Source organism: Dermochelys coriacea, chromosome 4 (genome assembly GCF_009764565.3).
Source record: "Dermochelys coriacea isolate rDerCor1 chromosome 4, rDerCor1.pri.v4, whole genome shotgun sequence".
Lineage (NCBI taxonomy): Eukaryota > Metazoa > Chordata > Testudines > Dermochelyidae > Dermochelys > Dermochelys coriacea.
Genome location: NC_050071.1, coordinates 57,741,027 through 57,757,626, shown reverse-complemented (window position 1 = coordinate 57,757,626; position 16,600 = coordinate 57,741,027). Strand labels below are relative to the sequence as shown.

At 42.6% G+C, this 16,600-nt stretch overlaps 1 protein-coding gene and 1 long non-coding RNA gene across 7 annotated transcripts in view; both read right to left on the bottom strand.

Moving 5' to 3' along the window:
- The window catches only part of ARHGAP10 (Rho GTPase activating protein 10), a 250,366-nt gene extending 234,405 nt beyond the window's left edge, over positions 1 to 15,961 (bottom strand). For 5 of the 6 annotated variants that reach the window (XR_005292731.2, XR_006280737.1, XR_006280736.1 and 2 more), the window contains exon 1: positions 15,296 to 15,811. Coding sequence is in view for 3 of the 6 variants with exons in the window: in XM_038400394.2 (XP_038256322.1) it covers positions 15,296 to 15,449 (154 nt within the window). In the remaining 3 variants the exon portion in view is untranslated. Of the gene's footprint in view, positions 1 to 15,295 lie in introns of all 6 variants that reach the window. The other variant, XM_038400392.2, reaches the window with a different exon arrangement.
- LOC122459801 lies at positions 11,229 to 13,049 on the bottom strand. The gene is made up of 3 exons (XR_006280738.1): positions 12,952 to 13,049; positions 11,637 to 12,917; positions 11,229 to 11,421 (listed from the first exon to the last, which is right to left on the bottom strand). It is a non-coding gene; the product is annotated as an uncharacterized LOC122459801 (long non-coding RNA).
- Positions 15,962 to 16,600: the final 639 nt, after the last annotated feature.

Sequence of the window (16,600 nt, the reverse complement as noted above, 5' to 3'; positions counted from 1 at the left end):
ACAACTTATTTTATCAGCCATTTAAACAAAACAGAATCTAACCCATATCTAACTAGATTGCTTATTAAGCCTTTACAGGAGTTCTGACCTGCATTCCTGCTCTGATCCCGGCAAAAGCAACACAGACAGAGAACCCTTTGTTCCCCCCCTCCAGTTTTGAAAGTATCTTGTCTCCTCATTGGTCATTTTGGTCAGGTGCCAACGAGGTTGTCTTAGCTTCTTAACCCTTCACAGGTGAAAGGGTTTTTCCTCTGGCCAGGAGGGATTTAAAGATGTTTACCCTTCCCTTTATATTTATTACAATTCTAAAGCCAGAAGGGACCACTGATCATCTATTGAGTCTGAGCTCCTGCACAACACAGGCCATAGAACTTCCCCAAATAATTCTTGTTTGAACTGGAGCATCTCTTTTTAGAAAAAATATTAATAGTCAGGATTAGAACTCCAGATATCCAGTCCCAAACCCACAGTCTCTTAGCATAAAGTCCTGCTAAACTGGGTTCTGATGTCCTATGAAACTCCCCTTTTATTGTGAAGTACCAAGCTTAGTTCCTGACCTGCATTTGTGGGGTGGAATTTATAACACAATTGTTAAAGTGAGACTATAAAACTGATTTTAAAAAAAAAAAAAAACTGTTCTAGCTGTGCTTATATAAGGTTGTTGAGCACCTGCTCATTTGCCGACTCGTTGGGAAACCTTTATGAAGGACCCCGCTGCAGCAATGGAAAAAGCCATCGCTTGTGTACTTCTGGAAAAACATCTCGTTTGTGACAAGGACATGAGAAGCAGCAGCAGCTAGAATAAAGTTGCCAGAATCCTGGCATGAAACATGAAGTCCCTCTCTTCTGAACACCAGCAACCCCAATCCAAATGCTGTTCTTACTACCACCAGTTTTACTGGTAACTGCCGCACAGTCCAGCCCACAAGCGAAGGACTAAGATCAGTCCTCAAAAATGTGTTCTTCATATTATGCAATACTGTACTAATTCTAAACATAAGGCCAGTTAATTGTTTGACATCTAATGCTGTGGAGAGAAATTTAACAAGCATCAGAGAACCAAAAGCACAGGTTTTAAATGCAGGTTTAAATGCATTATTTTATAGTTTGTGAGAGCTTTTAATTTTGGTAGCTCTTTTATCTCCATCTTGTTTTTCTGTAAACACTATTATAGACCCAGACAATGTTTTCTTTTTAAACTAACTTTTACCTGGCAGAGAAGTCACCCTACTTGAAACAGTATTTACAGCCCAAATAAGAGTTTTTCTAAAAGATATCACTAAAATCACGTACATGAGCAAATTAGAGACTTTCCTCACAGTTGTAGTGGTCTAAACTTTTACTTTACAAAATAAAATGAAGAAAATGTTACAATTGTAAGGAAATGAACAGATAAGAGAGAAAAAGAGGTGGGGGGAGGAAGTAACATACGTCCTCTAATCCATACCTGAAATACACTGAGCTTCCATCTAAAGAGATTTGGTTATTGTATGAAGAAAAAAAAAATGGTATGTTTCCCACTTCATCGCAGGCATTTTTTCTCAATACTGTGTTACATTAGAAAAAATGTTTCTAATGTAGTTTTAATAAGCAAATATTAACGTGCTTTAAGGCTGTCCAGAGTGTACAATAGCAAGTAAAAGATACAAGAGGGCATGTATTAAGATGACTTCAATTACTGGCACAAACTGATGGTTATGAAGAGATGTTGTGTGGAGTGGAGCCCATAATTTTAACAATGTACTGGATTTAGTAGTTTCTGTGATTGATTGATATATTAATCTCTCTCTTGTTTTCCTATGGGAATCTAGAGGTATTCAGTGAAGCAATTTTACACATTGCTATTAGAAATAATGAATGTATTTTGGTACATAATGCTACCCAAACAGGTAGTTCCATTTCTTGGTGGCATGAATGTTGAGTTGGCTATAAAACAGGAATTAGCAGCTATTCAGACTGTCTGTGGTATAACAGGAATTTTAAATAATTTTAAAGTTGTTTTAATTACAGGGAGTTGATTTTAGGGGGAAGATTTGACGGGACTGTGGGAGGGGGATGGAAACACGAGAAAATAACTGCAATAATATCATCTACCTCATATCTTTCTTATCAGTGGATCTCAAAGTGATTCCAAATTTTTAGTGTATTTATGCTTACAACACCTCTAAGAGGCAGGGAAGTACAGTACTATTTATCCATATTTTACAGATGAAGAACTGAGGCACAAAGAGGCTAAGTGATTTGCCCAGGGCTGCATAGGATGTTAATTCTACTGTAATACTACTGAACAGCAGGAAAGTTTGGAAGTGGAGTAATTATTCTGGAAGAAGAGTCTCCACATGGGGGAGTTGTACTAGCATAGCTATAGTGGAATAATCATTCCACTATAACTATGCCTGTCAATTTCTGCAGTAGACAAGCATGGAAAGCTTATAAATTCACTTTTTAAAATAAAAAGCACAAAAAAAATCAAATTGTATTGTTTTATTTTGAAATTACACCAAATATATCCTTAAAGACAAACATGCTTTGAAACTACAAAATGTTCACTTTGCATTTTATGTGGATTAATCAATTGCTAACTCAGCCACCTGACAGTTACGAAACAGTGCCCCCACCACTACAAACTAGGGCTCGAAAAGTTTATCCATTCCATTGTTACATTGCAGCATGTTCCTTCAATTATTTACAAGTTAATCTTTTTTAAAATTAGGCTTTTCCTAACAATTCACTCTTTCATTGTAATCTTGGCTGCAAGGGCTCAGCACATCAATTTAAAAGGCTTTTTGTAGTGCTCAAATATCTTTAATGCTATTGGAGAGTACAACTAGTGTGCAGCTTGCATGATTGAAAATTCAAGACTACAGAATGGAACCAAAAGAAAAATAAGGTTATTTCTTGTGGGTCTCTGCTTAGGAGGGAATGCACTTGAACTCAAGTCGCTCACATTTTCAGGTTCAAAGAAATAGCTTTAGCTTTTTGTAGGGCTGCAGTAAGAAAAGTTCAATAGGAAGTTTAGCTTCTTCACCATGCATTTCAATTCCTTACTAATAGCAATGTGTGGCGTGTGTAATGCTCTGTACCATGGGGAAACAACCAGCACCCCCATGTTCATTCTTGTAAAATGATTGTGTGGTATCCAATGCAAAGTTTGTCATGTCGGGTGTCTTCAGAAGGCTAATGGTACACTGAGCATTGTTGTTATAGTGATGTTATAGTAATTGTTGTTGCAATAATGTTATAGTAATGTTATAGATTATAATTTCATGTATATAGTTATTTGAGGCTGAAAATGTATCCTCATGGTTTAAAATAAGCCCAGGCAAAAACTCTCCCAAGAGCAGAGAGGCAGTTCACACCTCACCAGGGCATATATGGGACAAACCCAGCCCAGCCTCATAGGAACAAAGGATGCTGGCCCAGGCAGCAACAAAAGGATCTGTTGGACTGTCCAGTGAGTCACCCCCACCCCCTTCCTTTGATCAATTTGGGACTGTGATGAGGTAACGCTCACCTGACTCTGAAGGGGGCGGGGGGAAGCCAACAGGGAAGAAAGAACATGATAAAAGGGAGAAACTTTTGCCATGCTCTTCCTCTCTCTTCCACCTACATCTACAGACAGCACACCAAGTGACTGAAGCACTGATCAAAGGGGAGAGGCTGACTGAAGAGCAACCAGCCAGCCTGTGGTGAGAAGCATCTAAGTTTGTAAGGGCATCGAAAGTGTTAAGATCAGCTTAGAATGCATTTTGCTTTTATTTCATTTGACCAAATATGACTTATTAACTATAAAGATAGATTTTAAGTGATTATAAGTCAAAGCATAATAAATCTGTTTGTTTATTCTACCTGAAGCAGTGTGTTTGATATGTACCAGGCTCGTTATCCCAAGGGGAGTGTCTGGCACACTTTAAACCAATTTCTTTGTGAAATTGACGAACTTATATAAACTTGCAGCATCCAGCGAGCATAACTGGACATTGCAAGATGAGGTTCCTAGGGTTGTGTCTGGAACCGGAGATATTGGCTACTGTGATTCGGTTGCACAATCCAAGGAGCGGCTTACATGCCAGAGGCTGTGCGTGAACAGCTCAGGAGGGGGTTCTCACAGCAGTGCAGGGTAAGGCTGGCTCTCAGGGTCAAGGATGGAGTCACCTAGCAGATCCTGGGTCCAGATAACACCATAGGGGAATGTCACAGCATGCAACTAAAAAAAAAATATATATATATACACACAGAGAACAGACTGGTTTTTAAAATTAGAGAATACTTGCTAGCAGCATGCTGTCTCCTGGCATACTTTTGTTCAGGACATCATTCCAATTTCTGCTACAAAAAATCCTATTACTTCTGATAAATTTGTTGCTGAGTTAGGAGAGCCCTATTCAGACATTTACGCTTTGCAAGATACCCAGTTTACCTCGCTTATTTACACTGGGATAATCCTCCATGATGGACAATACCAATAATCCCATTAAACTTTCAGCATATACAAAGGTGTAGAATTAGAGTCCAGTTACAACTTTTTGTTTTTAAATCCAGGACTTGGGCATACCAAGAAAAACAAATCAAACCTAATAGGAAAATAAAAATGTGAACCTTCGAATGAGTCTCTCATCTCCATCTGAGCTAATCTTCCCAGGAAGACAGACAGACCCCTAGGCTGAAGACCAGCTTTAGGCGGGTGCACTTAGTTAAGAGTGCGAGACGGAAATATTCAGAAAATGTTTTATTTTAAGCGTCCTTTATGCCCCCACCCTCCTTTTGCAAATAGCTTTTCCTACTACTTTTCTACCACAAGGGAGTAACTCACCATAAACAACTGGCAAGAACTCCCCAATTCAGCATAAAGCCATTGCAGGCATATAGCTCAAGGTTAGAACAGGGGGAAATATTCCATCTTGGGACAAGGAAATATAGAAAGGAAAGCAAAAAGTTAACTGACTAGCTGGAATAAGACAAGAGCCATTCTCACAAGAACATAATGATGGCATGACCCCATCTGCACAAGTAGGCATGGAAAGAGAACTCACACCCATCCAACTCATAGTTTGCTTTTCCGAAATGCTAAAGCACATATTTTTCTGAAGCAAGAACTTGTAGTAAGCACATGCCTTATCTCAGCTCTCCCTTAAAGGACTTCAGCTCTACTTCCTCTTTCCAATTCCATTGCAGCATGAGGACTGCAACATACTCCTGAACGTGCATTCTTACACTCACTGGACAGTTCTACTTCCAATCAGAGTTGAAGTGACTAGGCCACCCCCTCAAAATGTTCCAAATACCTGAAAAATACTACAGTAAAAGCTCTGTTATCAGATATGTTGGGGAAATGGGTGGGTGCCAGTTAATTGAATATTCTGAGTTATACTTTACCAACGGAATACCAATTTTCAAAAAATCAGAATACAATAAAATAAAGAAAGTATAAAATAGTACACAGGTACTCACCAATCCAGTAGTATTACTGCACTGCAGAGTAGTTGGTTTCTTGAAGCACTTAGGTGTATACAGGTAAAGTTGTCTCTTATGACACTACATATAACTATGGGCAGTGCATAGTGTACACCCAGATCACTAAAAATACACTTCACTCTAAAACTATACTGAACATAATTGAATCTTTCTTTGATGATTCAGAAGACAATTCAGGATCTTGCAGTGCCTCAGGGCCATCATCAACAACATCAATCATCATTGTAGATGTATAAAGTGCAGGAGATTGGGCTGAATCTGTAAGGACCCTATGACACCCTGGAAGCTGCTTTTCTGAATAAATCCCTGATATCAGCTTGCTTACTTGTCTTCTCCTCTTTTGCATAAAAGTAGAGTGCAGAACGTGCAATTGCATTACGTGCTGGGCAATATACTTGTCCCAGTTACTAGATTGAAGATTTCTATTGGGAGATCAGAAATACTGGTTAATTGAGTGTCAGATAACAGAGCTTTTATTGTAGTATACATTCATTATGTTGTTGGGTTTGTTTTTTTTTTTTTTTTTTTTTACCACTACTAGTTTTATGACAATAGACTATCTCTGTGCATCTTATTTGGAAATTCAGAGAAGTCATGTCAGAGGAAGACTCCAGCACCACACTCACAAGATAAAACCAAAAGAAAATCCCCAATATAACAACTGCCAGTCATACAAACTACTCTATAAAGCCATGAACTACCTTCCAAGAGCATCAAGCACGGTAATATTCATTTAAATTAGGTTGCATCTTCACTTCATATTTTTGGAACATTTTATATGTTGATTAATTTTAAAAAGTTAACATTTCACACCAAGCACAGAAGACCAAACATAGGCCCAAAGTACGTAATGTTAATATGTACATTACCATTTCAAATGTCTTGTTTTTCCGTCATATTCTTTTAGGAAAATAAGCAAATGAGCAGAAATAATTTTAATTCTATATTTTCCACCAATAAGTAGCACCAGAAACAAAGGGACTTGTTTGTTTTTTAAATAAAATTCAGCAGAATTTCCTATCAAATTCTCAGAATAGGCTTTGTAGTTGCTCTCTGCAAACAAACACTTACACCACCCTCTCAGCAACAACAAAAAAGTTTGCAGCCAAGGATTAAGAGGGGATATTACAAGTGCTGGCTCAAATCCTGCAAACACTAACACACATGCTTAACTGTATGTACCAGAAAATTCCTACTGAGTTCAATGACACTAATAACGTATGGGGAATTAAGCATGAGCTTGTTTCCAGGACCCAAAGAGCTGGAAACTGGAATGCCTAGGGGCATGGGAGTACGATACAGAGCTCCAGGTTCTAGGTCACCAGTGACCATACATGTTACCACGTAGCTTGTGAGAAGCAGGTTGGTATTCTTATTCTAATTATTAGTACATATCACAAAAACCACCACCAGACCACTGCTGACAGTCTCAAGTAGAAAGGCCAAGGACAAAATAAGCAGAGACATAACTATTCTACCTTTCCCTCAGGAGAAGGCAGAAGCACACTGGCAAGGAAGCTGCACTATTCTTGCCTGTGCTATACATTTCAGGTGAATTCTAGGATGTCAAGTTCTGGGCCATCAGTCTGACAAGTTACACCAGCACTAAATTCACTGGGCCTGATTCATGTGTACCATTCATGTCTGTGCAAAGGGGATATAAAACATTACCAAATCACAATGCTGCAAAGTATTTTATTATTTTTATTACCATAGTGCCTCAGAGCCTCATGGAACCCCACTGTTCAAACACAGAACAACAAGACAGTCTCTGCCCTAAAGAGCTTAGAATTTATTGCTTTAGCCCCACTTTGCATTGGTATGACTACACAAGGTACAAGGCAGTGGAGAACAGTTGCCCAGAATGAATAGATTAAAACCCCTCATTCTAGGATTCATTCTAAACCAGCCCATGGGCAATGCTCAGTCACTCAAAAGAGACTAGGAGTTTCTGGACTCCCCCACCCCCGAGTGCTCTGGTTCAGGAACTAAAATATAAGTATAAGGCACCTTTGTACCGGTATCACTGTGTCCAAACTAGGGCTTTTCCAGAGTAGTTATGGTGGCAAAAAGTCACCCCTTTAACCAATAGACACACCAGTACCACTTCTAAGTGTAGACCGCGGTGGCCAACATGTGGCTCTGGAGCCACATAAGGCTCTTCAGAAGTTAATATACAGCTGTTTATATAGGCACCGATCCTGGGGCTGGAGCTACAGGTGCCAACTTTCCAATGTGCCAGGGAGTGCTCACTGCTCAAACCCTGGTTCTTCCACAGGCCCTGCCCCCACTCCACCCCTTCCCGCCTCGACACCCCCCGAGCCTGCTATGCCTTTGTCCTCCCCCAGAGCCTCTTGCACGCCACGAAACAGCTGATCGGAAAGTGAGGGGAGGGAGGAGGTGGTGCTGATCGGTGGGTGGGAGGCACTGGGAGCTGGGGAGGTGATGGGGGGCTGCCGACGTATTACTGTGGCTCTTTGGCAATGTACGTTGGTAAATTCTGGCTCCTTCTCAGGCTCAGGTTGGCACTCCCTGGCACATTGGAAAGTTGGCACCTGTAGCTCCAGCCCCAGAATCGGTGCCTATATAAACAGCTGTATATTAACTTCTGAAGAGCCTTATGTGGCTCCAGAGCCACATGTTGGCCACCGCGGTCTACACTTAGAAGTGGTACTGGTGTGTCTATTGGTTAAAGGGGTGACTTTTTGCCACCATAACTACTCTGGAAAAGCCCTAGTTTGGACACAGTGATACCGGTACAAAGGTGCCTTATACTTATATTTTAGTTCCTGAACCAGAGCACTCGGGGGTGGGGGAGTCCAGAAACTCCTAGTCTCTTTTGAGTGACTGAGCATTGCCCATGGGCTGGTTTAGAATGTGCCAGGGAGTGCTCACTGCTCAAACCCTGGTTCTTCCACAGGCCCTGCCCCCACTCCACCCCTTCCCGCCTCGACACCCCCCGAGCCTGCTATGCCTTTGTCCTCCCCCAGAGCCTCTTGCACGCCACGAAACAGCTGATCGGAAAGTGAGGGGAGGGAGGAGGTGGTGCTGATCGGTGGGTGGGAGGCACTGGGAGCTGGGGAGGTGATGGGGGGCTGCCGACGTATTACTGTGGCTCTTTGGCAATGTACGTTGGTAAATTCTGGCTCCTTCTCAGGCTCAGGTTGGCCACCCTGGCGTAGACCATGCCCAGATGAAGCACACTCTCTATTTTCTCACTTTCTAAAACCAGTAAAGTGTCTAAGGTGTGTTATATGCTCATTTGAACAACTCCTCTCATGGAAAAATAGGAAGTCAGCATCTTTTAATTTTGGAAGGTGGAATGTTCCTGCCTGAGGCTCAGCAGCAGTTTTCTCATTTGACCCTCAATTTAGTTTCAAACTAGGGATTCAAACTACAATCTCCACAACAGATCCAGCCTATTTTGCAGCTTCTATGATAGACTCAAGTTCTGCAGAACATAAGCTTTAATTTATTAAAAAAAAAAAAAAAAAAAAAAAAAAGAATGAAGCCTACCAAATATGATCTACCCAACAGCTCTGAAAAGCGTGAACTACACCACTCATTTCAATTGAGTCTGAAGCCTAATGATGACATTAACAACCAGCATCTCAAATACTGCAGGTAAAAATTCTGAATTGCAAGTAAGAATTGGTCTAGTGTATGCACAAAATGGTCAAAAGACAGAATTAGCTATGGTCCTAGAAATGTCCTACATCATTCCCCACACCACCACCACCAATTGATCCCAAATGCAATAACAACTTCATAAGACAGCTGAGCTACTAATTAAAGACTATTGCTCCATGATAGGAAATGAAGTGAGATTGTGAGGGACCTAATGCCGGTTGCCCCAATTGAAGACAAGTTGAGGAAAGCTAGGCAACAGTCCTTAGTATGGACATGTCCAATAGAGATCTGAGAGTTATACTGGTAGGATAGAAATTATCGTGTACAGGGAAAAGCCAAAGACTTTGTATATGGACTGGATATCAGCGGACCTTAGAGAGACCAATTTGCATGACAGCCAGGCATACAATCATTAGTTTTGGAAAAAGGCTATAAAAGTTGCCAACTCCAAATACAGAAGTGACAAGAAAGACGACGACAATGATAACTAAAGACAATATGCTATCCTTGATCTTCCGGCAAACCTCTCCTTGACATTAGTGAAAGATGTGCAGAAGAGAGAAGGTAGGCTATGGCACTAATTTTGTAAAAGCTCAGACCACATTTACAAATTGTAATTTGGCCCTCCCCACAGAATTAGTTTGACATTTCTATTATAGAGCAATATCATTCCATTTACATAAAAGATGAATGCCTTCTTTTGGGTAGGGCTGAATGGAAAGACTCTCAGACCACTTTCTTATACAATAGCAACTTTTTCCATTAGCAGGGAAGTCATGCTATTAGTATGTTAATTACAAGGAGCACTAAGAAGCATGGCTGCTACTGGCTAAAAAGAAGCAGAGGACAGTGCTCTCCTTGTAAACCTTTCTTAAAAGAAAGTCAGATCAGATATGGCCCAAAATTACAAAACTTAAGATCAACAGAAATGTTTCCACTATATTTTTAAATTCCATTGTTTTTAAAAAAGCAAGTAAACATTTTCTGGCAGCATTTCCAACAAACACTATAGCACTGTGCTAGGGCATAGGGGTGCAAGTACAAAGTGAACTAGTTATTTTCCATTTTGCAACCTTAGAGAAATTCATAAGGTAAACAAATAGCATAATCATCCTACTGAAGAGCAAGTGAGATATTTAGAAATCTACCAGTTTAAGTAATCTACAATATTACTTGTAACAAAGAACGGCTTTTCCTTTTCTTTTTTTAAATAATAAAAGCAAATCTGCTGAGAACCAATATCAGATGCTTTCTTTGAAACATTTACTGACACTCATTTAAACTACAGAAATTACATACTTTTCAGATTGAATGCTTTTCTCCATTTTCTTATGTATTTTACAAATTAATTCCATCATAACTATTTAAACTGGCCACAGAGTCTGAGAGCTAGTACCCGTTACACAATGCTACTAGCGCAAGCCACTGAGACACAAGTTTAGCCGACACTCACACAGAAAGCTTAAAAAACTGGTGTTGATCAAGAGTCACATGACTCTGTTCCTCAAATATTAATCTGAATGCATGTTATGTTGGGGCTACGTAGCTTATCATCACGTATAGTGTTTAACAGCTTTAAACAAACTTTTCAAATGCACATTTTATCTCAAATTAAGGATTCATTTATTTACTGAGTGCATTTTCATTCAGTATCTCTCAAAACCCCAGTGACTACCTCTATTCAGAAACGATCCTTTCAAAAAACAAACTTTACATCCTAAATGGTTGGAGTTTCTTGAGAAATAATTGATATTTCTATTGTAAATGTGTGTACTGTTTTATACATTTAATAGCAAACCCCCAAGAAAGTCAACTTAAATATGGAAAAAGGGAAGTGTAATGAAAACAGGTTAGTGAATAGCTAAAACCACTGTGTGTGTTTATTCATTCTTTCTTTCTTTCTTTCTTTCCAGTCTTTGGTTTCAAGAAACGACACCTCGATGATGCAAAGTTTTAGACAGGAAACACAAGAGAACTTCAAGTCAGAACTGGTTACCTTTCAGATTCATGAAAGAATTAGAACTTGGAGTTTAAAGCAACACAAAGTCTGGCTCATGCTGAAAACTAGAAACTTCAGTTAAGGCTGAAGCAGAGATGGTTTATTTATTGGTAATGTACTTGTGTACCAATAACATTAATTCTGCAACTTCTACTTATAAACAAGTTTGAATTAGGGAGAAAACACTGCCCAGTATAACTGAAAAGAAAGGGAGAATAAAGAAGATAAGAGGGGGACCACAACAATACTACTGCCTTGATCCTGAAAGGCAGTGACAACACCTACTGTCATCAAGAGAAGCGGTATATGCTTACTACCTCTCAGGATTCAGAGTAGCAGCTGTGTTAGTCTGTATTCGCAAAAAGAAAAGGAGTACTTGTGGAACCTTAGAGACCAACAAATTTATTAGAGCATAAGCTTTCATGAGCTACAGCTTACTGCATCCGATGAAGTGAGCTGTAGCTCACAAAAGCTTATGCTCTAATAAATTTGTTAGTCTCTAAGGTGCCACAAGTACTCCTTTTCTTTTTACCTCTCAGGATGTGGCCCAATGCAAATGTCAGTCATTTACAGTGCTTGCAGTTAAACAGGAAGTGGGACTTATTCAATTAAATGGCTTTCCCCTCACATTCAGCAGAAGATGGAGAGGAACATCATGAAGTTTTTGTCAGCTGTTGCTCTTGTTTTTTTCTTTTCTTTTTAAAAAAAAATAAAACAAAGGAAAGCTCTATATTTATCATAAATGATGAGGGTACAGATATGATGCTGCAGGTGCTGGCATGAGAAAAATGATCTTGAATAACCCAATTTACAGAATAACATTTAATATGCCTTAAGTTGTATTTACCATTAAACAATTTCCCACTCAAAAACAAAATCCAAATAGTCAAGTACTTCAATCTAAAAAAAATCCTGATATTGATGATTTTAATTTATTCTTCTTAAGCTGAAAATCAACTACTACCCAATACTAAGTGTCAACCTTCAGGAAATGCCTATGGCATACCCATAAATATTGGAGGCAAAAGGCTGACAAAAGCTGAAACAGCTCTCATAGGGGCAAAAATCCACAATCGGCAAAGTCACAATGCAATTAATTTTCTTTACTAGGTATATAAAATCAATGGCACCCACCACGCCCTTCTATACAATATCTCTACTCAGAAGTCTTAACAGGATGAAATGTCAATTAATACAGTAGGCACAATTTGTGCTGCAAAAGTATTTACCCAGTAAAACTAAGGATGATAACCACAGTGTTACTTTAATATCAAGATAACACATTCATTCAAGAGACAAGGTGAGCAATATCCTCAATTCTATTGGTTCGATAAAAGATATTACCTCACTTACCTTTCTCTATAATATCCTGGGACCAGCACAGCTACAACTACACTGCATATTTTCAATCAAAGCATTTTCAGTACCTTTCGCACTCCTTAAAAGTTATATAACTTTTTCATATTAAGTTTCATGTGGGTAGACTAAGACCAGAAATGGAAGTTTTGGAAAAGATTCAGAAAATTCCATCCAGCTGTTTGAGGTATCCACGCAAAGGGGAAAAAGAACGATTTTTCACAAGTTTAGGAACATAGTAGAAATATTTTTACTTCAGACTTCAGTTTTAAAGAATTTTGGATTTCAAATCTATATGATTTGGACATGCATACAGTCTCCAAAGAACATATCTTGTCAAATGCAGAAAATGTGTTGCCCAACAAATAAAGAAGTGAAAAGGGCATAATGCATGCTATCTCCTTTACCCATTTAAGTAAACACGAAACAGAGATATACATGTTCTGCCCTGCTTCTACTTGGTAAGGTAGAATTTTACCTGGTAATTTTACCTGGGTAAAATGAGATATCTGAAAAACCTCCAACCCCAAAAGCCTCCCCAGCTGCAGCCATTTATTGTGTCCCATGAACAATCTGATGAATTCCTTCCAATTTACAGCTGCTGGGCCCTGCTGTCTGCATTTTCAAATTTTACATGCTCTCAAGGGAGCAGTATAGTTTAGGGCAGTGGTTTTCAAATTTTTTTTCTGGAGACCCAGTTGAAAATTGTTGATGCCCATGACCCAACAGAGCTGGGGATGAGGGGTTTTGGGTGTGGGAGGGGCTCAGGGCTGGGGCAGAGGGATGGGGGTGAGGGCTGAGGGGTAAGGCTGGGAATGAGGGGCTCAGGGTGTGGGAGGGGGCGAGGGCTCTGGGATGGGGCTGGGGAAGAGGGGTTTGGGGTGCAGGACAGGGCTCTGGGTTTGGGGGGGCTCAGGATGCAGACTCTGGGGTGGGGCCAGGATGAGGGGTTTGAGGTGGAGCAAAGGGCTCCAGGTTTGGGTGGGAGGGGTCAGAGCTGGGGATTGGGGCGGGGGTTAGGGCAGCTCCCAGTCGGCAGCACAGTGGGGGTGCTAAGATAGGCTTCCTGCCTGTCCTGGCACTGCAGACCATGCTGTGCTCCGGAAGCTGCCAGCAGCAGGTCCAGCTCCTAGGCTGAGGCACACAAGCAGCTCTCACCCACAGGCATTGCCCCTCCCCCCAGCTCCCATTGGCTGGTTCCTGGCCAATGGGAGTGTAGAGCCGGTGCTCGGGCAGCACGCAGAACCCTATGGTCTTCCTGCCTAGGAGCCAGACCTGCCACTCCAGCATGGTGTCAGAACAGGTAAGGGACTAGCCTCCCTTAGCTGAGCAGCACCACTGATGGGATTTTTAACAGCCGGGTTGGTGCGACCCAGTACTGGGTCACGACCTGCAGTTTGAAAACCACTGGTTTAGGGAACATAGTGCCAGCATATGTGAAAATCAAAGTGAAATAAATACATTTACTTGTTTAAATCATCATTGGTTTCAAATAAGCATTTATAAACTACACTAGCCTGTTTGAACTTAATATTTAACAAGTTATGTGAATGCAACACTACAGACAAGAATGTAAATACGTAGTCATGCCATTCAGTGCTATGGTACCCCCATACCATGAGGTAGCCATCTTTGTGCATTTAAAACCCCAACCATGACGTTTCATCAACTTGATTTAGACAAAAAGAAAAAGGAGTACTTCTGGCACTGTAGAGACTAACAAATTTATTTCAGCATAAGCTTTCCTGAGCTACAGCTCACTTCATCGGCTGCATTCAGTGGAATTTAGACAGTTACTGTGACCACACACGCTATCGTCCTTTCAGGATGGAAAATACACAAGCAAATGCAGTGTGTGGCACAAAGTCAGTGCCATGGTACTTGATTCAGAGTAGCAGCCATGTTAGTCTGTATTCGCAAAAAGAAAAGGAGTACTTGTGGCACCTTAGAGACTAACAAATTTATTTGAGCATAAGCTTTCGTGAGCTACAGCTCACTTCATCGGAATGCATCTGATGAAATGAGGTGTAGCTCACAAAAGCGTATGCTCAAATAAATTTGTTAGTCTCTAAGGTGCCACAAGTACTCCTTTTCTTTTTGCCAGGGTACTGTGTACATGTGGCATGCTACGGGCTTTAGAGACATAAAATAAGGAAGGCCTGTGCCAGGAAATCACAGAGATGTAACTGAGGTTACAAAAAGTTCTGTTAAAAGGGAGTTGCTGTCAGCAGCAGGCCTATTATCACTTTCCCACGGTGACAAGGGCAGGAAGATAGAGGTTTCCTCGCGCTGGAACGAGGGGGTTCTAACTAGAGCGAAAGGTGATGAGGGAAATGAACTAAATTAAACTCAGAGCAAAACCTTGCCTCACACGAAGGAAACTGCATGAGGTGGCAGGCTCCTCACTTCCACCGCTGAACGCAACTTGGCACCTCTTGCCAATACCTCTCTCTCTCTCTCTCTGTCTCTCTCTCCCCGCGCTTCAACCGGCAGGAAACCCTGGCTTTCTGCAAGGCACACCGCCATCTGCCCTCCCAGCTCAGGCAAGCCAGTTTGCAGCAGCAGCTGCTAGCGGCACAGGAGAGCAGCAGCTCGCACCCAGGATGACAACGGGGCAACCCAAAGCCTACAGGGCAGGAAACCTCCCTGCTCTGAGCAAGGAGGCTCTCAGCAAACCGCTCCTTGATGCAGCGCCGATTACTGCCCCAAATAAGGGACCCGCCCCTGCAAAGCACGCACCGGTCTTATTATTGCAACAAAAAGGGGCTACGTGGCCACACTGCACACACTGCCCCCCGCCAGCACCTCCTCGCCCCCGCCTCCCTTCCCACTCACTTTTGGTTGCAGCGATGAGGTTCTTTCCATCCTTGAGCAGATCCTTGATGAACTTGTTGGTTTTCTCCAGTTCGGCCTCATGGGCTCTGATCCTCTCCCTGAACCAGGGGCTATCCAGGTAGCAATCGCTGAACTCCAAGGGCTGCAGTCCCATGGCTGCTGCAGCTGCACCAGGGCTCAGCTCCTTGCAAATCCCTCTTCACCAGGCAGCGGCAGCCGCAAGAGCCGACACTACGGCGCAGGGCCCGCGGTGCCTCCCAGCTGTGCAGCGATTCCCCCAGGTGGCCAGGCAGCTGGCACTTTCAAACCACGGCATGGGGGGGGGGATCCCCGAGGCGAGCCGCACCCCGGGCCTGGGGGCTCTTGCAACAAAGGGCGAGGAAGGAGCAGAGCAGGAGCAGCTACTCCGAGAGCTTCAGCAGCGGCCGGGGAAGCCTCCCGCCTTCAGAGCAGCGGGGACAACTGAGGAGACGCCGCTGCTCAGCTCCCGGCAGCCTCCGCCACAGGCAGCCTCGGCATCCCAGCCCCGCCCCGCTCCCGGCTCCACCCTGCCAAGTTCCACCCCCCGGCCCCGGCTCAGCCTGAGCTGCGCCCGTCTCCAGCCGCTGGCGCTGGGCGCCCTCCCCGCGCGGAGCTGCCCTCGGTGCGCTCCCAAGTTCCAGGGACCTTGGGGCACGATTAGCAACTTGTGACGAGGCAAGAGACGTGCCAGGAAGGGGGGTTGCGGCTCTCCAGCGTGCTGGGGTTGTGCGGCTCCCAGGAGGGCATGAATTACCGCACCTCCCCCAGCGCTGAGCCTGTAGCCCCGCTGCCCCCTGGCCATTATTGCCCGTTGCAGAACCAGCGGCAAGTTGCCGCGCGGCCTGTTATTTGTCCCCTGCCTGCTGATTTTACTGCGAGCCAGGCTCTCCCCCTCTCTGAACTCCCAGCCCCTCACGCACTAATATCGGAACATAAGTGCCGCCTGGTCTTCGCCCCGGTGCACGTCCTGTCTACATCGAACCGGTTCGTGCCTGTACGCAGCACATCGGGTAAATGGTGCTGAGATGGGCCTTCAGGTTCTCTCCTAGCTGCGTGCTGAGTTTAGAAAAACGTTAGGAATACAAAGTTTGTAGTAGAAGTGGGTGAGTGTCAAAGTTTGCTCAGGAAGCTGGACATTTCTCTGCTTTTCAGGGACTTTGCACTGAAACTCTACATCAACCAAGGTTTCGGTGGTGGGATGTAACTTTGGTGTTGCAAATCACAAAATGCATGTTATGGCCTCACATTTATTCCTTTCATTTCAAACTCCCATTCAAGTATATC